Genomic DNA, 25,975 nt, shown 5'->3' on the forward strand with positions numbered 1-25,975 from the left:
CCACCATCCATTCACTGTCAGAACAACAATGGATGGTGGAGATTGTTAAGATTCAATCCTAATTGTAAATGTCTATGCTGACGGACTATATTATCAATCATAGATGGCAAGAAAAAATAAAATTATTTTGAGTTTTTCTCGCTGCAAATATGCACAAAAAATATTGTTCATGCAATATTTTTCATACAGTGTACCATATTTTGTGGATGTGCAATAAAAACATATTTTGTTGTCAATCTAATCCGTGTTTCAAAACTTGGACTCGATAAAAAAAACTCGGCTGGAGTAAAAGGAAGTTGACTTGGGCGAGTCAATCATTGAGGCAGTCAAATTTTCATTAACTCAGGTGAGTCAAAGGAGTTACGATTGACTTGATAAGGCAAAACTCATTCTGATGAGAACTCGGCCAAGGTAAGAGAGTCAAGAGAGTCGACTTGTGCGGGTCATGATTAATTAGGGGATTTTTTAATCAGTTCTCCAATCACAGTTAAGCCTTAATGAAGAAACTTGATAATGCAATAATGCTTCAACCCTACTAACCTGTCATTCAGATATTAAGATCAAGTCTCAGAAAAATCAAGGAAAATATGAGCTAATTTTGGATGCTTCCATTAATGTCAGTTACACAACCCATCGAACTTATTCCAAATGCCTAATCAGAGACATTAAGTTCGAGGAAAATTTGAATACAAAAATCTAAAATAAATTGAATTGATTCAGCAACAAATAAATATACTGGGACTCTGCTTCGCAAAGTAGACAGCCTTGAAGTTCAAACTCAACAGAACGTGTTTACACAAGCGACAGATCTCCAGCATAAACTGATCTCTTGATTAATTTAGCCCAAGACTCATTTGTCTCTGAGATGACCTTTAGAGCATAATCCTGTTTGTGAAAGAGAGAAAATTTAAAAATTGGAAAAGTTAATGACATTGAATTGACATTAAAGTAAAACAATAGCAACCAGCAATTCAAATTCAGCTAAAAATATGATAGCTATCCAATATCAGCTCATGTATGCTGAAGTATAATTTCATGCACATTTCTGCACCCCCCAGGTTACTTCTTTACAGGAGCTCTGCACACCTGTATGTTTTACATGTTTCTTCCTGACTATTAAGGGCTTGTTTGACAACCATGAAAAATTATTCCATAGAATATTCTTGGGCCCAATTGTGAAAGAGGAGCTGAGAAAGAGGGACGGCGAGAGACTTGAGAGTCGATAAGTATAGGAAGCATGGAGAGAGGATGAGAAATCCTTAAAAACCAGTAAAAAATATGCTAATTCAAATTAGTTTTTTCCCCCTGTTTTTAGGGACTTTTCATGCTCCCCTGGCTTCCATCCTCTTAATTCCTTCCTCTCCGGACATCTCTCACAACTTGCCACACTAATATTCCATGGAATTTGTTTTTCATGGTTGCCGAACATGGCATAAAGGCTATTAAAATTCCCAAAAATAAAAACTATAAAAAATCAATCAAAAAAGTGATTAATATGGTAAGGAATTTCATTACAAGAAGGGAGTGCAGCTCTCTATGAAAAGTCCTAATTCACCTATAACATGAATTACAAGCCAGTTTAAAATATTAAGATAAGAAACAACTATACGAAGCTCGACTTGCCTTAAGCCACACAATTTCAGCTGACAAAATCATGGAAATGCCCATTTAATAGGAAATGATGACATTTAAAATTGGCAGAAGTAATCTATATTGCAGTAAAGAGAAGAACAGAAATGAAACTCGTATGGATCAGACATATGCAGCCCATTGCCTCAATTAAAACGTCAATAGTTAAGAGTCGAAGAACCAAAAGTAGAAATACCTTGTTTGCTGCCTTGTTGCCTAGACCAAATTTATTAGGAGGCTTTCCATCTGGAATCTTATAATCTCTAAACCAGTCCCTAATTGCAGTGAGAGTACCCTGAATCAATGATTAGTGCAGGGTTAAACCAAGGCCAGAGGATAATTGCATACCGTAGTTGCAGATGCACATTCAACATAATTCATCTTTCTTGGGGAGAAAGCCATCTTTTTTTTCTGTGGAGCTATCTTCACTTAATTATTTTGTCAGATGTGGGAACTGTTCCATTCTTGTGGAAACTGACATCATGGTTTTGTATGACATAAACTGACTTCCTAAGTTACAGATAATAAAAATTAGTTGTTACTTAGTAAATAAATCAATGACTGCATGAAATCAGACTATCAATTTAAGATTTTCAAGAAGTCAAGGCATCACACACTTATAACTTGTGTAACGGGAGTAGCTTTCAATAACAAAAAAATGAACTAAGAATTATCTGTTATAGACACCCCAAAGATATTTAATTTGTTTAATTCATTTTGACCTTCATAAGAACAAAATAGATCCATGAGAGATAAGTCTCATAATTATTAACTTTCTGGAGTTTTTGTAAACCAAAGAGAATGTCCCAACTTAAGGGGGTAGGAAACCAGAGAAATTCAGTCTAAAGCCCAAGTTATCTGAAACTCTAATTCATCCTTCTTAATATAATGAAATGACCAGGATAGGCTTACCTAATGCTATATGATACAACTATGAGAATTTTAGTAGTGAAATAAAACTGAAAATAAAATGTAAATTTTTTATTTAAACAAAAAAATAAAAAGCTAAATTAGTAACTGAATTGTATCAGAGAATGAGATGTTAGAAGGGTTGTAACCCCGGGCAACCCCAGGCAAAAACGCTACGCACAGCGGAAGAATTAATCGCGTAGAACCAAAAATTTTCCATCGATTTTGCCCTACGCCAAGGAATCCTTGGGTCAAGATGATCTGATGGTGACAAAATAAAACATAAAACATATTAAATTACCTTAAGTTCATCTGAGATTAAAACCGTCCGCTTGATCTACTCCTCGAACGCCGCGAATCCGCAAGTCGAACCGATGGATTCCTTAGTGTTGGACAAAGGGCTAGAGAACAACTCTTATTCTCCAATATAATCTGATCTAAATCAGATCTTTGATGGGAAAACAACTTTTGTTTAATGGATCTTTCATGTTTTTCACAAAATCTAGAAGTGGAAAATATGAACTAGAAGAGAGAGAAAAAGAGGAGTTTTTGGGCATTTTTGGAGAGCTCCAAAAACGTGAATTCCATCTCTTGTAATCTCATGGAAACGTCCCACAATTGATTATATAATGCTGGATTTTCTATTTTACAAGTTTCCTATAATTTCTCCACTAATTGTTTAAAATTTGGAAAATTAGCTACTTTGCTTTTTCAAAATAGAAACCAAACAATGTGGGAAATATTTTTAAAAATTCTTGGACAATTAGAAAGCCCAAATTGGGCGTTTTTCTAAGTAAAAAATATAGGTTGCTTTATTGGATAAAAAAAATCCCTAAAAAATCTCCTACACTCTCCTTTTGTACTTTCTTGCTATAAAGCTGGTAGCCAAATTTCGACTTCATTTTTGGACAATTAAATGACCGAATCGGAAAAAATCATAAACTACAAAGTTGTAGATCTTTCAAAGTTCTTCGAAACAAATACTTACACACTAATTTTGGCTAAGGAGTAAGTCGACTGTTTTAGTAAAACGAGTCTATAAGCTAAACTTACACTTGTTTATTTAATTTTTTTAATTAAATAAATTTATTTCCCCCATCTAATGGGATAAAAGCTCCATTCATATTTTCTATAATTCCCAAAATACCCTTTAGTTAACATTTAGCTAAATTGGTATTCCCATTGCGTCCCATGGTATGTATAAACCATTAGAACTATGCAAATCTTTCCCTTTGCTTCAAATGCCACAAAAATAATTCATGTGCAAACCAATAAATGCGGGACCCCTATCAAATAGATGTAAACGGGTCATTTGAGTTGTGAGTGGGATCGTTGCAGGGATTCAACAGTCGATCCTACAGAACCCAGCAGTGGCCCCACTGCGATCTTACTCCGTAGTCAAAACTACAATCGCATTCGATCAGTGGCCTCCATCGAGACGTAATCCTGAAGATGACTGTCGAATCATCATACCCCTGATCACATCAAATATGTGCAAGTCCCTTCTCCTTACCACATCTACCGAGTTGAGTCCTATGGAGGGTGGACATACACTACCTTCTGGGCCCACTCTTGGTATACCTTTCAGTCAAGCAGTTTAGGCCTGCAAATGCATTTGCTAAAATCATTTCCAAATATATTTTGGAAAATCATTTGATAAACCTTTTTATCAAATCCACCTGGCCAGGTAATTTTATAGGCCTACTGCTTTGACCAAAACTGTAGATGTTTCCCAATAATTTGGGTGGAGAATTCTATGTCGGGTATCCCTCTTAGTCTCGTAGGTTTATCCAACATTCCAGTACTACTCTTGGGTGATCCTTAAAAGAAACACTGTTTCTAACAAAGAAAAAAAGACGAGCAAACATACCAATATGATCCCTTAGGTCGAAGGAAATGTAAAAGGTCGTGTCTGGTAGAATAGCCCTACTATCTCCTGTTCACAGGCTATTCTAATATGATCATATTCAGTCCGCGATCCTATCATCACATCCACTCTTCTTGCTTAGGGTCCACTACCCAAGTGACTGAAATAAGCCACTCCATGACACGTGCATATAGGCAAAACTAGTGCTAGTTGTGTACAGGAGGAGATGTCCAATCTCGATCCCAACTAGGAATCATTAAAGTCTGCAAAGAACTAGAATTCCATATCTCCTTGCTCCCTAGGATCTGTGAATACTTGAGCATGGGATTCCTACTTTGCTCCCTAAGGACAAATATGTGTAAAACAATTAAGCACATCTCACATATTAATTAAATAACACCCATAAATGTCACGAAATAAAACTTCAATTAATTAATAAGCAAAGTACACTGGTTTTTAGGGCACTAACTCTAACACGAGATTCAAAAGCTTCTACATGCATGATACCAACAAGAAAATGCACCATAGCTAATGCTACTACAATCTAACTGTACCCCAACCAATAAGGAACAACATATATACTATGAGAATCATTCCATCAAATGTAGAATGCAGTTTCCCCATTTCTAAAAAAGGAGTTCAATTCTAGCTTAGCTTTTTTGCATGTGTGTGTTGCTCTAAATTGGTAAATATAATAGCTGCACCAAGTAACGTCTTGCTGGAACCATCCAGTGTTCCATGAGAGAACGAAGCACATCGAGGTCGACTCACTTTGTTCGCGATGCAACCAGGAGTGAGAAGATATGTATGCCATTTGTGAAATCTATGAAACAGTTGGGCCATGTCTTTATCAAAGCCTTTGGTAGGAATCCTTTTCTTCTTATGCGTTCCATGTTGGGTATGGGTGATATATATGCTCAAACTTGAGGGGGAGTGTCAAAATATAATGTGTATTTTCCCATATTAAGTACCCAGGGGTACTGTTCTCTTTTCCCTTTAATAATAATCATATGGGAAGTGATATATCCGCCCCTTTTAATTACTTGGGACACCCAGCAGCACTGTATCAATGACTGTAAAGGGGCAAATGTACTTCAGGTCAGAAGGATTCAATGGCACCGATTGCCACGTACACTGCTGCTGGGTGTCCCAAGTAATCAAAAGGGGCGGATAAGATTTACTTCAGGTCAGAAGGATTCAATGGCACCGATTGCCACGTACAGTACTGCCGGGTGTCCAAGTAATCAAAAGGGGCGGATAAGATGTACTTCGGGTCATAAGGATTCAATGGCACCGATTGCCATCTACACTGCTGCTGGGTGTCCCGAGCAATTAAAAGGGGCAGATATATCACTTCTCTAATCATATATATGTAAGTCAGCCTAATTAGGCCGACTAACAATTACCCCCTTGGGGAAGTGTCCAAGTATAATGTATATTTTCCTGCATTAAGTACCGAAGGATACTTTTGTCTTTTCCCTTTACTGATAATCATATATATGTTAGTCGGCCTAATTAGGTCGACTAACAATCACCCCCTCCCCCCCTACCCCCTAGCGGCAAAAAAAAAAAAAAAAAAAATTAATAATAATAATAATAAAAACCTTGTTTGTGACTTGTGTCTCTCCTTCGTCTCTGCTCTCCCTCTTGCTGATCTCTCACCAACAATATGTGTGTGTGGGTGGATCTCGTGAGTAAGGACAATCAAACCTTAAAGAATTCTTTCATATCTCTTTTCACCTTCTTTAATTCCTCCTCTTCTTCTTTGTCTTTACTTTTGATACATAGTCCGAACATAGTCGTACAGAAGAGAATTTTCCTTTAGTTTCTTCTTCTTCTTCTTCTTCTTCTTCTCCCAATCAGTGATTTTCAGATTTTCTCCTCTTTCCTTGGACAATTTCAGTTGTTCCTGCCATGCCAAGGCCCTTCCTTGCTATTGGAAGGTCACTACCATCATCCTCTTGTCATCGAGAATATCTTTATAATATAAAAAACCTATCTACAATACTCAGCCAGCCATGCTATCTTTATACCCATTTGGATATGTGGATTTTAGAATCTTGGATTTCCCCAAAATTCTGGATGGGAGACAAGCGAAGGACACCGTCAATTTCGCTTCTTTTTAGAATCTTGGATTTTAAGTAAGAAATAAGGTTTTAGAAATCTCTACCCCATCATGAGATTTCTAAAACCTTGAAACATGGGATGATCTACTCTCTTGCTGATGGAAAGAAGGGTGAGAAATCAGAAAACAACGGTTGGTCTCCTCCTCCTCTCATCTCCCACCTACGATTTTGAGGAAATCCAAGATTCTAAAATCCGCGTATCCAAACGGCCCGTTTGGATACCTCATGTTTTGAATTTAGATTTGGAATTGAGTTTTGAATACAAAATGAATATATCCGCCAGCTCATGTTGAGGGAGACAGAGAGGGAAGGGGGTACTTCCTACTGGAGGGGTGAGGTTGAGGAGCTAAGAGGGTGAAGGAAACTGCTAGATCTGTGGATTTCCAATTGCTTATTTCCATTTCCACAGCATATTTGGAATATTTTTTTTCATTGCCGGTCGCTGATTTGGAAATCCAAGGATTTGATCAGGATCCAAATCACAACGCAAAAAGGGCTGCAAATGTGAGAAATCCAAATCAAAATCTTCTCGGCATCCTTAGGGCCCGTTTGGATACCTCATGTTTTGTATTTGGATTTGGAATTGAGTTTTGAATACAAAATGAATAGATACGCCAGCTCATGTTGAGGGACACAAAGAGGGAAGGGGGTACTACCTAGTGGAGGGGAGAGGTTGAGGAGCAAAGAGGGTGAAGGAAACTGCGAGATCTGTGGATTTCCAATTGCTTATTTCCACAGCATATTTGGAAATCTGATTTTTTTCATTGCCAGCCACTGATTTGGAAATCAAACAATTTGATCCGGATCCAAATCACAACACAAAAAGGGCTGCAAATGTTAGAAATCCAAATCAAAATCTTCTCGGCATCCAAAAGGGCTGCAAATGTTAGAAATCCAAATGAAAATCTTCTCGGCATCCAAACGGGCCCTTAGGTCATGTTTGGATACCCACGAGATTTAGATTTGGATTTAGTTGATATTTTGTAAGCCCAATGGTTCCCACCTTGGCATTACCTTCTTGTTTTGATGATTCCAAACACAAGTTGATGTGTTTTGTTTATCTAATGTGTTTGATGTTTCAAAGTGCATGTATTGGAAATCAAAAAAATCAAACACCAAAGTCAAGGAAGCATGGATCGTGACATGAACCAATTGAAGACATATCATTGGAAGCCAAAGGAATTCGAGGGCTTGGAGAAATCAAGGAGATATCTTGAAGAGCCAAAGAATCAAGAGAAGATCCATGGAAGTGACCAAGACCTGAAGAGCTTCAAAGTTGAAGATTTGCATGTGAATGTCTTGAGTTAGATTGTAAGTCTAATCCCACTTGGGTAAACCCACAATTAATCAATTGAGTTTTAAAGGCCTTAACTAAGTTTGAAAATGAACTTGAAAATGTATTTGAAAATCATAAGACAAATGCCCAAAGACTATGGCCCAAAAGCCCCTGTTATTTTAAAGTAAAAAAAATGGAATTTTACCCAGGGTCGATTGACCGGGGTTCACCGGACGACAGCGGAAGCAAGTCTGGAAGTCCAGACTTGGCTTTCAATAGCGGACCGGTCGATCGGGTTGATTCGGTTGACCGCGGATTTGTTTCTGGAAATCCAGAAACAATCCAGCATGGTCGGGCCGGTCGACCGCCTATGGCCGGGTGACCGCAGAGAGGTATCTGGATAAAAAAATATATAAAGTCCAGGTAGCCTTCGCCGGGCGACTGGCATTGGCTCGGTCGACCGCGACGATAGAAATTTGAAAATAAAAAAGGCTAGCCTGATAGGGGCGGGCGATCATTGTGGCTCGGTTGACCGCGACGGTCTGGCAATAGAGCCGTTGGGGCTTTCGCAGGTTGACTTTTTCAACCCAGTTTTTTACTGTTTTACCCTCAAACGATCATATTTTCAAATGAGCTATATATACCTCATCTAAGACCCTTTAAACTAGATCTCTCCCATTCCTAAAGATGTTTTAAATCTTCTGAAGAGTGATTAACACCCTTGTGCCTCATTTGGGATATATCTAAAGGGATTAGATTTAGAGCTTATCTTTATACATCTTTTAAGAGAGTTTTGTTTGTAAAAGCTTGAGAGCTTCATCCACCCTTGAAGAGGGTTTGTATTTTCATTTTCTTTTACATTCATTTGTATATTCGACGAGTGCGAAGGGACGCATAGCCATCCCAAGAGCGAGTGTTGGAGACACGGAGCTTTCTCCGGTTCGTGGCGAGTCTTGCGAGGCGTAGCCGAACCAAGTTGTAATTGGGTTGATTCCTCGCCATTAAAGGAATCCGTAGTGAGGCCATCAACGGTTTTGTTGGTGGAGTGAAGTAGGTTCAAGGTTGGGACCGAACCACTTAAAAATCTCGGTGCACTCTCTCTTTATTCTTGCTCTTTAATTTGTATTGTGCATTGAATTTTTACTTTGTGTGCTTAATTGTTTATTTGCCAATTGATTTCGCTTCCGCATTTGTTTTTGGCAAGAATTTTTAAATACCCAATTCACCCCCCCTCTTGGGTTGCCATCACCCCTGGGTTTTCATATTTTGAACTGGATCAGATCCTTAGATTTCCAAATCAGTTACAGCAGTGAAAAAAAATTCCGATTTTCAAATATGTTCTGCGAGACGTTATTTGGAAATCAATATTTGTGGAAACTTCCTTCACCGTCGCTGCTCTTCGACGTTGCTCCGGCAACAGCGAGACACTCCTCCCTCCCTCCCTCCCTCCCTCTCTCTGTCTCTCTCTCTCTTAAAACATGATCATTAAGATGATTGATGTATTAAGTATCCAAAACTCAAATCCAAATCAAAATACAAATGCATGAGGTATCCAAACGGGCCCTATGGAATTTCAAAATCTTGATTTTTATAGTCACCTCCCATCTCCTATCATCTCACACAAACGTCAGCTGAGTATAGATGCAATTGTGGAATGCATTCTCTATTAAGTCATATTACTCAGTAACTTCTTGAATTGGATTCTCTAATTGCATTAATCGTTGGGTCAAGAACCCAACTTGTCTCCTCAGCCTGTCATCTCATTTTGACTGTCAATGGTAGATCAATCGGTGCAGCTACTACTGGGCGTCTTCTTCTGGGAGGCATGATCTCAAACTTTTTGGCCCTAATCTAACTATGCTCTGATAGCAATCTAATGGCAGCTATTGAAGTGATGTGGGATCCAAATCTGTAAACACTCCCAATCTGAAGGCCCAACAATAACTAAAATGATATAAGCACAAACAAAAAGTGGTGGAAGAACAATAATTTATCACCCGAAGTCTTGAAAAACCCTAGAATATGAATAGGCAAAAATAAGAGCAAGTCATGCTTTCCAAAGTTGATACAAAAATGATTTGAAACGACATAAGTACTACGGAATAAAGAAATGAGGGGAGAGAGGGGGAATCTTGATTTAAGAGTTTGGCATGGCATGCCTTCTTTGTAGTTGATTTTTGTTTGTGTCGTTGCACTTGGGCTCCTTTTTTTGTATTAGCTTATGTCTCTCATCTGGTTGTATATAACATATACTTGTTCGAAAAGGAATAAAGAAATGAGGGGTACATTTTATCTAGCTTTTCCTAATTTTCTTGATTCCCACTTTTGATAATTGATAACTCTTATTCAGTTCGAAACAAATCATAGACATATGTATTCTACACAAGAAACAATAGTACTATTTCGCGGCATCTGTACATCTCAGGTTCTACAAGGTAGGAACTCTACAAAGGTAATAAAAGATCAAAAGGTTGGAGACATCTATTCTAATAAGAGAGATGTTCTAATGCTAAGGAGTACAGACTATACCGGGAAATGTTTCTCTACGTCATGGACATCGTTCACAAGTGAAGCTTTAGGGTCATCCAACGAAATTGCAATTATTTTCCAATCAAGCTCCCCCTCATCAATCATAGCTAAAGCTGCTAATGGCTTGACCTTGAGAATCTGACCAATCTTACCACGCATCTCACCGATCTCAACAACGTCAACTGCAAAGAACGAAGAACCCCAAAACTGTCATTTTGCTAATTGAAAAACAAGTAATATTACCAAATAATTGGACATGATGTCAAATATTGTTGAATCCCAAAAGGATAAAATTGCAGACACACCTGGATCATTATCACCAAACGCTCCATCAACTTCTGTGTTTGCATGGGTTGGGTCTTCCCATGTCTGTGGAAGCAATCCATAGTTCCAATTTATGTTGTATCTGAGAATAATTCAGTAGAAGAATATAATCAAGCACTAAACATATCAATACAAACTGGAAGGCATTCAAGTGTTGGCTCAGAAAGTGAAGGTAGTTCTAGAGGTTTCACGAATAGGTACATTCAAGTCATGAAAGGGCATCAACAAGGCACCAATGCAAACATGAGTAATGAAAATGATGAAATGCTTCAGAACTTTCTTTTGCAAAAAAAAGTGTCAAAAAAACACTATGAGGAAATAAAGAGTTGCAGTTTAGTCAACATTAGCAAAAAAGTTTGACATGTCCATCTAATGGTTGGCCCCTCTAGAGTCTAAACTAATAAGATAATGGAAGATCACATTTTTGTTTAACTTTAAAACTAAGTTGATTCAGATTTCAGAAGTCAGCCCAATCCCTTCTCGAAGGTTACCTCTTTTTGGGTTGATGAAACTCCACAACTTTTCAATTAAACCCAAAAAAATATAAAAAAGATGAAGTGAGATGAGTTGTTCCCACTTTTCAGTGAATTTTTTCTTGGATTTCTCAAAAGTCATTTGCCTCATGTTCCGAGTTGACTCAAATGAGCAAATCCTATTCAAAACATTTTGCTTTCATCAAGTTCTGAGAAGACCTTGAGTAGTTGAACATGGGTGACCTCTTAAGTCTTAAGTATTTAGAGTATTTTGCAAAATTACTATATGGCATGCAAATGTTAAAAAATAAATAATATTTCCTATGTATAATATAATGGAAATGATATCCGCACTCCCTTGACTTAATAACGGAATTCTCCTTTATTTATGCATTTCTAATTAGTTGGTAAAGCCTGTTCAGTCCTCAAAAGCTATCAACAACCAATCAAAGAAGTGTTTAACAAAATGATGAGTGCCAATAGCAGAACAAGGGAAGTGGATATTGTTTCCCTAAATCAAGAAATGTACTGCAAATATTTATTTAATGATGAGCCCTTCTATAAGGGGTGCTTTTTCGAATGCCATTTAAAAAAAGAGGTGCTTTTTCGAAGGCCTCTCACAGCTTATAAAAAAAGGAAGGCCGAGCAGCCAATCGAAAGTGCTAGAAGTACAAGTAAATAATAATTTTTTAATTCATCTAGAACAAATAGTCATTGTTTGAATATACCCGGGTCAGTTACACAAATAATTAGTGATTACTAATAGGTACTTTGACAAGCAAACAAAAAACTTACGGGTAGTATCTGAGTTTTCCTTTCTTTGTATCCTGCTTTATGGGAGTGTATGGCTCTTCAGTAGCAACCTCCATCTTCGCACTACTCTCCTTTGGTATTTCAACAATAAAATTAAAAACGCCATTGCCTAAGTGCAATGGAATGTCATGCCAAGGCGAAACCTGCAAATTTCCAAGAGTTCTGAAAATCATATCTCTGCAACATATGCTGTAGACATGTTGCTTCTTCATAAACATGGATACAAGAATTTTTCTGCAGCTTAGTGACCAGGATACTAAGTTGTCAAAACAAACCTCATGGTGCCCTTATCAAGACTAAATATATAAGATATTCAAGGCAATGCTTGTTAGTATTTTAATACTAAAAATACAAGGACCTTTGCTTTTGAAAATGATTCTTCTCTTTTGAGTTTCCCACCCAAATTTGAAATTTTCAAAGAGATTCTCTTATTTGTACTTTTCCCACCAATGAATTCAAATGCTTTCAAGTGAGCTCTCTTACCTCTTTCAAAAGATAGTCCCACATGGGAAAGTGGGAAAGATTTCTACATCCATATAAGAAGGATTGTTGAGGGAAAGGCTTGGGCCTTTCAAGGGCACTCAATTTGTTTGGGCTTGGAGCTTTTATAAAGAACAAAATACAAACTAAAAATATATAAACACACACGCGCGCACCGAGCCGAGCCGGTCGGTGTCCGGGATCGGGCGCGGGCGCGTGTGCGTTGGGTTTGATTGGGTTTTTCTTAAACAAGTTTCTCATTTTTTAAACTCTAAAAGTTGTGTCTTTTGGTTATTCTAAACGGGATTTTCCTTTTTAACCCAAAAGTCGTGTCCCTTCACTTACTTCTTAATCCGACCTTTAGAACCCTCCAGTATAACGTTTTAAAAAACAGCTCTAAATTTTAAATGACCGTTCTAAGAGTTGTATCTCTACGGGTTTTAAAGGGTGTGTACGTTTCTTAAAGGGAGTATTTAATAGACACGTTTTTTCTTATAAAAACAGAAGCCCGCTAACGTTTTTACAACAAGAGTTCTTATATTTCTTCTCTCTCTGTTAATAGAATAGGCTTATCTCTATTGACAGAATTCTCTTTATTTTCCTCTTTGTTAACAGAACAGATTTCTTCATTTTCTCTGTATTAACGGAACATAATATTTTTTATTCCTTCTCTGTCTTGTTATTTTTTATGGGCATTCGGAGTGTTTGTTGTTTTGTTCAGATCTATCTGATTGTGCAAATTAGATAGATATCAACGGTGCGTCGGGTTGTTGTATCCTGGGGGTGATTGCATTCGACTCTGTTGCATCGGAGGTTCTTCCGTAGAGGCACAAAATCACCTTAAAGAGAGCGACTTAGTCTGTGCCGCACCCCGCCGCATCGAAAAGGTTCATCTAATCATTTATTTTTTTCTGTTTTTTACAGAAATCGGAAATCAGGTAGGTGTGGAGATCGAGGCCGCGCGGACGGTGGGATGAGACCCCAAGGCCTCGATCTCCACAGTACGCCATATTTTTAATTTAAGAGGAAAATTCTACAACAATTTTAAGGTGAATTTATCGTTTCTATAGTTCTTCTTTATAAAATATAGCACCCCATGATGAGATTATGTCGGATTCCTCAAATCCGAACAAGCCTTTTCGATTCAGTGGTGCTAATTTTAAGAGATGGAAGAAGAAAATGTATTTCTACTTATCCACTAAGGCTCCGTTCGCTTGTTTTCCCGCTGCAGCAAAAGAAAAGAAAGGAAAGGAAACTGACGTGGCAAAATGGAAAGGAAAAGAAACTGACGTGGCAAAATGGAAAGGAAAGGAAAAGAAACTATGATGGGAAACCTGTTTTCTCGCTGTTCACTTGCCCAGAAAGCGAGGGAAAATATACAGGAAAATAAGAACCCAAAAAATTGCAAAGTTGTACTCTTGAGAGAGAGAGAGAGAGAGAGAGAGAGAGCTTTTATAACAAGGAATCGTTGCAGATACAACATTGTGAAGAGCTATTTGGGGAAAAAATAAAGCTATTGAAACAAAACCCTAACCCTTTTCTACCTAAATACCTGAAATCGGAAGACAACACACCATGGCCGCACAATTTTCTACCAAAACTACTGAAATCGATCTATTTAATCAACTCAAAAAAACCTTTTCAGCTCACAAACCCTAGATCTCCTTAAAAAATTCAGAAAGAGAATGAGAGTTTTCAAACCCTTGTGTTGCAACTCTACAATGGAGGTTCAAACCACAGAAAAGTAGATGTAGGTCGTCGGAAAACCACCATGGCCGGAAAGCTCATTACCCGGAAAAAAGAAAAAGAAAAATACAGACAAAAGGGAGAGGGAGAAAAGCCAAATGAGAGAGAGAGAGATAGAATAGAGATGATAGAGAGGAGGAGATATCGAGTACCTTTTGCCGGAGGCGAGCGGTTGTGCCGGAGAGGAGTCACCGGCGACGATGGAGAGAGGAACCCTCTTTTCTGTGTTTTGAGAGATAGCAAAAGAGAGAGAGGCGCCCGATGCTTTTTCTCGAGAAACCCTATTTCCTACCCTTTTTGCAAGAAAATGAAATGGGGGCTTGCGGGAAAATCGATATTCCACGTAGTTTTTTTGTTATTCCACGTCATTTTTTTAACTTTCTCGTCAATGCAAGCGAACATCGTTTTTTTGGGTTTCTCGAGAAAAAAAGGGCTATTTTCCTTTCCTTTCCGGCTTCGGGATAGCAAGTGAACAGAGCCTAAGAAAGTAGGCCATGTTCTAAATGAGATAAGGCCTCGGAGACCAGAACTTGAACTAGTTAGGTCTGTGTTGAAAAAGAACTGGAAAGATTCTAATTTCCTTTGCTAAAATTTCATTATCAATTGCCTTTCCGACAAACTATATGATTTTTATATTGACTGTAAGGATTCCATTACACTTTGGAATGCCTTACAGAAGAAGTATGATATGGAAGAGGCTGAGTCTAATAATATGCGGTTTGCAAGTATTTTAGATATTATATGGTTGATGAGAAGACAGTGATTTCTATAACCCACGAGTTGCAAAAACTTGTTCACGAGATCCGTGCAGAAGGAATGACAATAAGTGAATAATTTTAAGTTACAGCCGTGATTGACAAATTACCCCCTTCTTGGAAAGAGTTTAGAAATTCCCTTCATAAAACTAAAGAATTGTCAATGGAAGGTCTTCTTGTTCGTCTTCGGATCGAAGAAGAAAACCGTAACCAAGATAAGAAAGAAGGGAATATGGAAAATATAACTAATGTGAATGCCATATCTATAGTTAAGAATCAAAACTAGAAACCGCAAGTGAATATGAAGCCCAAAAAGAAGTTGAAGAAAAAGCAACAAAACCAAAATCGAGGTACCTTTAAACGTAAGAACCAAAACCCAACCTCTGGAAAGAATGACTATTCCAAAGTTGTATCTATTCTCAAAGGTCATATAGCACGAATGTGTCGACAAAAGAAAAATCCACATGCTACTCAAGCTAACATTACTGAAGAGCCACTTGTAGCTATGATCGCTGAAATTAATGTTGTTGGAGGATCTGAAGGGTGGTGGGTTGACACTAGTGCATCCCATCACGTGTGTTATGACAGAAAGTGGTTCAAGACGCACTCGCCTGCTGATAATGAGAAGGTGCTGTAAGGAGACTCGCACTACGATGGTATTCAGTGTTGGAGATGTTGAGCTTTGCTCACTTCTTGATAAGGCTGGTTTTAAGCAAAGCATAGACTCTAACCAGTATGTTGTAACCAAATTTGGATCATTTGTTAGTAAAGGATATGTATGTAATGGAATGTTCAAACTGAATATTAAAATAAGGAATGAAAGTGATTCTTCTGTTTACATGCTTTCTTGTGTTAATTTATGGCATGTTAGCTTATGTCACATAAATAGCAAATATGTGCATAACATGAGTGTACTATGTATGATACCTAAAGTATGAAATATGTAGTAAGGCTAAAATTTCTAGAAAACCTTTCAAAACTGTTAAAAGAAATTCGGAACTATTAGAGTTAGTCCATAGCGACATTTGTGAGTTAGATGGTATCTTAACCCGCAGTGGTAAAATATACTTTATAACTTTTATAGACGATTTCTCTAAGTATACAATCATATATTTAATAAGCCATAAGAGTGCAGCATTGAAGATGTTTAAGGATTACCTATTAGAAGTAGAGAACGAATTCAATAGGAAGATTAAGAGACTTAGAAGTGATAGAGGAGGTGAATATGAATCATTAGAATTCACTGAATTTGTTAAGTCATTAAGAATTATGCATGAAAGAACCGTTCCTTACTCTCCCGCCTCAAATGGGGTTGCAGAAAGGAAATATAAAACACTAGTGGAACTTACAAATGCTTTACTCCTAAGTTCAAGAGCCCTTTCTAACTTATGGGGAGAAGCAATTCTAACTTCCTGCTATGTTCTTAATTGAATTCCTATAAAACTAAAGTCTCGCCTCTTGAACTATGGAAGAATAGGAAACCCAATGTAAGTTACTTTAGGATTTGGGGATGTTTAACTTACGTAAGACTTTCAGATATTAAGAAACCAAAACTAGGAAGTAGAGCCATAGAGTGTGCCTTTATGGGGTACTCACTTACAAGCAAAACATATAGATTTTTAGACCTTAATAACAACATAATAGTAGAATTAGTGGATGCTGAATTTTTTGAAGACAAGTTTCTATTTAAATCTAGACATAGTGGGGGTCTCCGTGTCTATTAGAGATAGTGGGGGTACCAAATCTAGGTTAGAGGCAAATACTAAAGTTGAAATTGAACCTAGGAGAAGTAAGAGACCTAGAATAACAAAGGATTTTGGGTCAAATTTCTATGTCTTTAACCTAGAGGGAGATCCATCTTCCTTAGAGGAAGCTTTGTCCCCGTCAGATGCTGACTATTTGAGATGGAGTCTTTGATGTCAAACCAAATTTGGAAATTGGTAGATTTACCTACAAGATTTAAGACCATATGTTATAAATGGGTTCTGAGAAGAAAATTAAAATCAGATGGAACCATAAACAAATATAAAGCTAGATTTGTTGCTAGAGGCTTTAGACAGAAAGAAAATATAGATTTCTTTGATACATACTCTCCAGTTACTTGATTACATCCATTAGAGTTCTGATTGCTGTAGCGGTAATCCATAATCTAGTAATTCATCAAATGGTGGTAAAGACTGCCTTTTTAAATGGTAGTTTAGAAGAGGAGATTTACATGGATCAACCTAGTGGTTTCATTTCTCCAGGTCAAGAAAATAAAGTATATAAATTGATGAAATCATTATATGGTCTTAAACAAGCACCAAGACAGTGGCATGAGAAATTTGATAATGTCATCATATCAAATGGGTTTTAAATCAATGAAAGTAATCAAGTGCATATATTATAAGAATGTTAATTCTTATTGTATTATTATTTGTTTGTATGTTGATCTCTTAATTTTTGGTTAAAACTTGGAAGAAGTTAAAGAAACAAAAAACTACCATGAAAAACTTTGGTATGAAAGATCTAGGTGAAGCAAATGTAATTCAAGAAATTAAAATTACAAGAACAGAAAATGGTATATCTTTAGACCAATCCCATTATATAAAATAGATACTTAAAAATCATAAATACTTTGATTGTAATCCTGTATGTACTCCTTTTGATCCTAGTATTAGACTGTATTCTAATGAAGGTGATAGTGTTAATAAAAAAGAGTAAGCTAGTATTATTGGTAGTTTAGGGTATGCTAAAGATTGTACTAGACCTGATATAGCATATGCAGTAGGTATATTATGTAGATATACTAGTAATCCTAATATAGAACATTGGTAAGCTATATCACGAGTCATGAGATACCTTAAACGAATCATTCATAATGGGATACACTACTAGAGATTTCCGGGTGTTTTACGATTTCAGTAATGTCGATAGGAATACTTTGTCAGAAGATTCCAAGGCCACCACTGGTTATGTATTTACTATTAGTAGTGGTGCAGTTTCTTGGAGATCCAAGAAACAGACTATTATTGCTCAGTTCACTATGGAATCTGGGCGGATTGCACTACCTCTACATGTGAAGAGGCTAGTTTGTTGAGAAACTTTTTATCTGATAACCTATTTGGGAAAGACCTGTTCCTGCTGTTTTAATTCACTGCGACAGCACAGCTGCTATTGGAAGAGTACATAAGTACTATAATGGAAAGTCACGACAGATACGCCGAAAGCACAGTACTGTGAGAGAGTTGATCTCTAATGGATCCGTCACCATTGACTTTTTGACATCGGGTGACAATTTGGAAGATCTCTTAACTAAGGCCTTGTCAAGGGAGAAAATCTGCAATACATCAAGGGGCATGGGAGTAAAGCCCAATTGTAAATAGTTATCTATGATAGATACCCAACCTAGGGACTAGAGATCCCAAGAACTAGGTTTTCAATGGGAAAAACGAGTCATAGTGTAATTAGTGGACGATCATAATGATTTCGAGTTTATCTCAATGTCCATCCCTATGGTGTAACCAAGGTTTTAAATTTCGGTTTCGGAATGCATTTCGGTCATCATCGAAACCGAAATTTCAGCTGAAATTTCAAAATTTTGGACAAAATCGATCTAAACTAAATAAAGTAATATTTTATCCCGTAACAAATTTCGACGAAATCCCCGAAATTTCGGAATAATAGTAAATAATGAATAAAAAACTGATTTTTTGGAGATATTCCTTAAATTTCAGGGCAAGCGAAATTTCGAAGGTTGAAATTTTGTAACGTTTCGACTTTACCCAATTTCGGTTTTGGTCTCCACCGAAACCTAAAATTCCGGTCCAGGGTGGGAAACGGAAACAAGAAACGAAACGGGAAATGAAAACGTAAAACAATAGAAAATGGTACGAAAAACGTCTTAGGAAATGATGTGTTTTTTCCAAAATGATTTCCGTAAGTTCCAGACATGTTTCCTACATGTTTCATATGTGTTTTCTACGAGTGTCGCATACGTTTATCACGCGTTTACACATTATTTACGTAAGTTTGCCATATGTTTCCCATGTGTTTGACTTTCCTTTGACAGATTTTGGTAGTTAAGGTTTTGTTTTTAAGAGACTCGAAGATTAGTATAAAATTCGTAAACAAGAGTAGGATATACGAACCATGGACAATCGTAAGTGAGGATCCCTTCTCATCCAAGAGTGGTGAAGTCCGTGACAAGAGGAAAACGAGCATAGGGAATCGTGTCGACTCGGCATCCGCTTAAAATCTTCCTTGTAGGGATTTGTTGAATCATAAGCTCTGAATACGTCGCAGGAGGTCGTGGAGGGGTGAAGGGGACCGATCTAGGTCATGAACACGCTTTCCCTTGTTCCTACCACGTGAGGATCCTTCCCCGTGAGCGGTGCGAGAGCGAGGCGTCATTGAATGAAGAAGAAAGGGGAGGAGAATGAAAAATAATGAGAAAGGAGAAGAAATACACGGCAGAAGAAGCGATGTCGCCGGAGGACCGAGTTCGCCGCAGGATGGACTGAGCCGGACGAAGTAAAAAATTAAAGAGCAAAGAGGAGATAAAAGATAGAAAGTGAAAAATGAGAAGGAAAGAAGGGTTTTTAACCCTATTCGTCTGCTAGGCCCGCGCCTCTTCCCTGACGTCAGGAAGATGGCGGACGTCCGCCCGCCCAGAAGTTGCGATTTTCAACATTTTTTACAGATTCGATCAATTTCGGCTTAGAGTTTGCACATTTTGAGAGAGCTCATGATACATAGGGGTGTGAGACATGAATGTTACTTAGATATATGCACATACACAGTTGTTAATCACAAACAATAGCCAAGGAGTCTTGCCCACACACATCATACCTCATATTTTCATGATAATGATGCCGACCCAAGGGTCAAAAATTTTAGTGTATTGATTTTAAGGTGATAGTGCCGTCCCACAAGTGGGCATGAGCACCAATTGATTGGATTTTAATTAATAGTTTAGGCATCTTTAACATTATGAAGACTTTAATGGTGGCTATCAAATTCCAACACCTGAGACATGCTCCAAATGTTCAAACCACTACGAATATTACAAAAACAATCTTCATTTAGGAGCTTTGTGAAAATATCCGCTAGTTGATCATTTGTGTGAATGTATTCAATTGATATATATCCCTTTTGAGAGTGATCTCTCAGAAAATGATGTCTAACTTCAATGTGTTTAGTTCTTGAATGTTGAATTGGATTTTTGGTGAAATTGATAGCAATAGTATTATCACAGTGAATGGGTACACATTTGATGTTCAACCCATAATCCATGAGTGCGTTTTTCATCCAAAGAACTTGGGCATAACATGCTCCAGCCGCAATGTATTCGGCCTCAGTGGTAGATAGGGCAACCGAGTTTTGTTTCTTACTGAACCAGGAGACTAGTGATCTCCTAAGAAACTGGCATGTTCCACTTGTGCTTTTCTATCTACTCGACAACCGGCAAAGTCGGCATCTCCTCTAAGTCAAATGAATCAGATTTTTCATACCACAAACCAAACGAGGGGGTCACTCTCAAATATTTGAAAATTCTCTTGACCGCAAACAAATGGGACTCACTTGGGTCCGATTGAAATCTTGCACACAAACAAACACTAAACATTATATCAGGTCTACTAGCAGTCAGGTACAAGAGACTACCTATCATGCCTCTAAATTTCTTTTGATCTACCTTTGAACTACTATCTTCTTTAGATAGTTTTGAAGAGGTGCTCATGGGAGTAGGTTTCACAGGAGAGGCGTCCATGCCAAATCATTTCAAAAGTTCATTTGTAAATTTTTCTTGGTTAATACAAATTCCATTATTTAATTGATGGATTTGAAGACCAAAGAAAAATTTAAGTTCACCCATCATGCTCAAGTCAAATTCATTTTTCATACATTGTGAAAACTCATCACACATGCTTTCTTTTGTGGCACCAAAGATGGTGTCATCAACATAAATTTGCACAATCAACATATCATCTTTCTTTCTCTTAATAAAGAGTATTTTATCAACTTTTCCTGTTTCAAAACCTTTGTTTAGCAAAAAAGATGTCAATCTTTCAACCAAGCTCTAGGAGCTTGCTTCAAACCATACAATGCTTTATCTAATTTGTAAACATGATCGGGATATTTGAAGTCTTCAAACCCAAGGGGTTGTTCAACATACACTTCTTCCATTATACATCCATTCAAAAATGCACTCTTAACATCTATTTGATAAAGTTTAAATCCTTTATGACATGTAAAGGCAAGGAGCATTCTTATAGCTTCTAGACTTCTAGTCTAGCAACCGGGGCAAATGTTTTATCATAATCAATGCCCTCTTCTTGGTTGTAGCCTTGAGCAACAAGCCTTGCTCTGTTTCTTTGAATGTTTCCATGTTCATCTAGTTTATTTCTATACACCCACCTAGTGCCAATGACGAATTGATTGTTAGGCCTAGGAACCAACTTCCAAACTTTGTTTCTTTCGAATTGGTTTAGTTCCTCTTGCATAGCAATCATCCAAAATTTATCTTGTTCGGCTTCAGTTATGGTTTTAGGTTCAATGTGTGATATAAATGCCAATTCTCCACATACAGTTCTATAATGAGATCTTGTTTTAATTCCATGAGAATGATCCCTTAATATTTGTAATTTAGGGTGATTTGTCATGATCCTTTTTCCTTTGTTGTTTAGAGTTTCTTCATCTTCTTCTTCTTCATTGATTTCTCCACGTTCAAGACTTGCTTCCTCTAGTTTCTTTGTTATATCATTAGTTTCATTGCTTTCTAGAGATTTTTGAGAAGCTTCTTCTTCATCATTAATTGTTGATTTAGGGTCTTGAGATTTATCAAATTTTACATGAATTGCTTCTTCAACAATTAAGGTTCTCTTGTTATATACTATATATGCTTTGCTACGGTTAGAGTAACCGAGAAAAATTTTCCATCATCCGACTTTGGATAAAATTTGTGAAGATTATCTTTGATATTTAGAATATAGCATTTACAACCAAAAACTTTAAAATGGCTTATATTAGGTTTTCTTCCTTTCCAAAGTTCATAAGGAGTCTTAAGAGTTTTTGGTCTTATAAGGACTCTGTTAATGACATAGCATGCCGTATTTACGGCTTCCGCCCAAAAATGTCTAGAGGTGCTATAGTCATTCAACATAGTTCTTGCCATCTCTTGAAGAACTCTATTCTTTCTTTCCACTACTCCATTTTGTTGAGGAGTTCCAGGTTTAGAAAAGTTATGATCTATTCCATGTTTTGAGCAATAGTTTTCAAAGTCAATATTTTCAAATTCGGTTCCATGATCACTTCTTATAGATGTTATGGAAGTTTCTTTTTAATTTTGAACTTTATTACACAATTTGAAAAATATTTGAAAAGTTTCATCTTTGCTACTCAAAAACATAACCCATATATATCCGAAAAAATCATCAACAATAACATATACATATTTCTTGCCACCGATGCTACAAGTTTTCATAGGACCAAAAAGATCCATAGGAAGAAGTTGTAGAGGTCTAGTGGTAGACATAATGCTTCTGGGTTTAAAAGAGTCTTTGGCTTATTTTCCTTTTTGATAAGCTCTACAAACATGATCATTTGAGTACTTGATCTTAGGCAAACCATTGACTATTTCTTATTGCAAAGTTTAGACAACAATTCCATATGTGCATGTCCTAATCTTCTATGCCAAGTCCATGAGTTATTATCAATAGAAGAAAGACATTTAACATTTTGGCTTGTGAGTTCTTCTAGTGCAAGAGTGTAAACATTGTCATTTCTAGTGGCAGTGAAACTGGCCGTGTTACTGTGTGTGCCTTTGACAATGCATTTATCTTTCATAAAGGTGACCTCATTACCAACATCACAAAGTTGACTCATGCTAAGTAAATTCATAACAAACCATCAACAAGCAAAACATTGGATATAGTAAAAGTAATTGTACCTTCACCGATGATCTTTCATTTCTTGTCGTCCCCGAAGTTGACTTTACCTTGATTCCCCATGGTGATCGACGAGAACTTGGAGGGGTCTCCGGTCATGTGTCTTGAGCACCCACTATCCAAGTACCATTTGTCGGTGTTCATTCCTCCTTTCAAGCAAATCTGCAGGGCAAAGTTCATGTTCTACACTTAAGTACCCAAGTTCTCTTGGGTGCTTCAATGTTAATACGATACAACTCATCTTTTCTAACCCATATGTACTTTACATTTGTTTGTTTTCTCATTCTACAAGCATAGTTGTGGTGTCCAACTTTTCCACAATAATGAAAAGTAGGAACAAAAGAGTTAGATTTTGTATATGAATTGGGTGTCTTCTTTTGTCTATGCGGATGGACAAACTTTTTCTTCTGAGACTTTTTCTTTTGGAATTTTTGGTATCCCAAACCGGCAATTCCGTTTGAAAAGTTCCTCTCAAGTATTTCATCAAGTTTGGATTTTCCACATGAAAATTTTAATTGAAGCTTATCGTTATCTTGTTTCAATTCTTTGTTTTCAAGAGAATTTTTCAATATCTTCATATATCTTTTCATTCTCTTCTTTCATTTCCTTATTTTTCAAGACAAGATTATCAATTCTTTGATTCAAAGAGTTGTTTCCATAGGCGAGAAGATCCTGTTCCCTTGTTACAATTCCAAACTCTTTAGCAATTTTCTCAAGTGAACCCTTTAGGTTCTTGGTCTTTGAAACTTCAAAAAGAAGGCCTTCTTGAAACTTTTCACAAGCATCAAAGAGTTCATCATATGTAAAGGGTTTGTTAAGGTCATTTTCATTTTCAATAAGTTCATTTTCGGAGTTGAGGGGCTCGACATATACCTTTTCCTCATGAGATTTAAGTGCCATGAAGCATACATTTGGTTCTTCTTCTTCGCTTTGACTCACTTGCAGATGAACAACTTAGCCAGTCCCAAGTTGCACCAAAACTTTTGCTCTTTTCCTTCATCTTCTTTCTTGAATTGTCCTCTTGTTTGTTTAGAGGGCAATTAGGTTGGATGTGGCCGACTTTCTTGCACAATAAAGTCCCCTTGAATGCTCTCCAAATAATACAAGCTTAAATCTTAAATCCAAACTCAAAAGATTTGCAAGTGCAAGGCAAGTTTGGTGGAGAAAGTAAATGCTTAAGCCAAATGGGTTTGCAAGTGTTTGTGAATGCTTAAGATGGTTGGTAAATCATTCAAGAGAGTTAAATGAACCTCTCAAATGTGTATTTATAAGCCCACATCAAGATATGACCGTTTATGGTTGGAAATAACAAAAACACCCCAAAAAGTAACGAGCCGTTTGAAATACAACGGCTATTTTTTTTGTTCTCGGAGTTCCGAGAATTCAAACAGAGTATTGGATTATACTCCCTGGAACATTTCTCGAAGCTCCGTGGGGTCTCTCGAAGTTCCGAGCTCGGAGCTCCGAGAATGATTCTCGGAGTTCCGTACCTGGAATTTTAAGTTTCAGCATCTATCTTCGAAAAATCATATCTCCTTCGTTTCTCGTCGGATTTTGACGTTTTTGTACTGGACTTGAATGGAAACGATGAGATCTTTCCAATAAAAATATTTTCAAAAATATTTGACAAAGTTTTAAATCAATTTTAATAGGATTTAGTTGCTGATCCAGGTTTTCCACTTGGAACTCTGTTTTGTTCAATGTTGTGGTGAATGCCATATGGGTCTCAACATGTTGGTACACCACCATGGCAATTCACTTATTCATTTAAGTCCTTAAAGGGTGTGTTAGTCTCTTTAAAAAACATAATTTAAGGGGTTTTGAAAACCATTTTGAAAACCTTGCCTTGACTTAGAAATCTAAAGAGAAAGGATGTACAATGAATTCAAGGTAAAGCTCAACTTCTCTTTAACCTTGGTCCTCAATTGATCTTCCATTGTGTGCATGTTTACTTAAGAGTGAATGTGAGCTCCACCTAGACTTTGCTTCAAGGTAAGATAGTCCATGTGAGTTCTAGCTCCTTTGACTCTCGTGTGGTACATTTTCAATCATAATCAAGTGGTGTGTTGGTTCCTTCCATGATTAACCTATCTTAACACAACACTTCAAGGAAAATTGATTAGTATCCAAAAACATCATCAATTTAGTTTGAGAATCATTAAAATAAGGTAGGAGGATGGACATTTGGGGTTACAATCTCCCCCTTTTTTATGATGACAAATAAAATTGATTATAAGGTGTGTGTGGAGTGACATGATAGGCAAGTGAATGCAAAAACTCCCCCTCAACATATGCACAAATATAAAATGACAAGTGAAAGCATATAGTGCATATGAAACATGAATAGATAATCTATTTCCAAAATTCTCCACCGTTTGGCATCGGCAAAAAAAAAGATTCCACAAGTTTAAGCACATACATGAGCAAAAATATAAACCAATGAGTGATTCATGTTGATTATCCATAAAAGCTCCCCCTCAAGCTTTTGAATGAGGCAAACTAAGATATATAGCAAGTGTTAGTAGACTAAGCCTCCAAACCCCCCCTTTTTTTCTTTTTTTTGGTTTCCTTAAATAATCTTATCATGAGAAAAAAATATAAGTGTAAACACATCATGATAAGCAAGAATAAGTGATTTTCAAATTGAAACTCCCCCTGAGTAAATGCATATGATATAAGTATATAGCCAAGTAATGTACATATACATGTTCATGACTGAGATGCTAGCACTGGGCTACATAGTTAAGTGTCTTAATTAAGGGTGATGGTACCGTTCCCTCAAAGAGGGCATGAGCACCTATTCAATAGCTTTTAAGATTAGGGTTTGACATCTCATCCACGCACATACTACAAAACACGGATGATACATATATATACCATATAGATAAGCAGGTGAAAGCACAAAGTATTCATTTAGCAAGATCTTTAACTTGGTCTGCACTCCATATGTTTGAGGCACTTCTTATAAAACACATTTTCTCATCACTACGGGGCTTTGTAAAGATGTCAGCCAATTGTTCCTCAGTATTGATGTATTTTAAGCATATATCCCCCTTTTGTTGATGATCTCGAAGGAAATGGTGCCGAATCTCAATATGTTTTGTTCTTAAGTGTTGTATGGGG

At 37.0% G+C, this 25,975-nt stretch overlaps 1 protein-coding gene across 2 annotated transcripts in view; it reads right to left on the reverse strand.

Moving 5' to 3' along the window:
- Nucleotides 1-574: 574 nt before the first annotated feature.
- The window catches only part of LOC143851962 (soluble inorganic pyrophosphatase 6, chloroplastic-like), a 48,737-nt gene continuing 23,336 nt past the window's right edge, over nucleotides 575-25,975 (reverse strand). The window contains exons 2-6 of one of the 2 annotated variants that reach the window (XM_077361476.1): nucleotides 11,929-12,089; nucleotides 10,642-10,742; nucleotides 10,337-10,518; nucleotides 1,826-1,924; nucleotides 575-885 (exon numbers count right to left, since the gene is read on the reverse strand). In XM_077361476.1, the coding sequence (XP_077217591.1) occupies nucleotides 793-885; nucleotides 1,826-1,924; nucleotides 10,337-10,518; nucleotides 10,642-10,742; nucleotides 11,929-12,089 (636 nt within the window). In that variant the 3' untranslated portion in view covers nucleotides 575-792. The remainder of the gene's footprint in view (nucleotides 886-1,825; nucleotides 1,925-10,336; nucleotides 10,519-10,641; nucleotides 10,743-11,928; nucleotides 12,090-25,975) is intronic. The other variant, XM_077361477.1, reaches the window with a different exon arrangement.

The sequence above is a fragment of the Tasmannia lanceolata genome, unplaced genomic scaffold (genome assembly GCF_043159265.1).
Source record: "Tasmannia lanceolata isolate RefF3 unplaced genomic scaffold, GAP_Taslan_0.1 ptg000018l, whole genome shotgun sequence".
Classification (NCBI taxonomy): domain Eukaryota; kingdom Viridiplantae; phylum Streptophyta; class Magnoliopsida; order Canellales; family Winteraceae; genus Tasmannia; species Tasmannia lanceolata.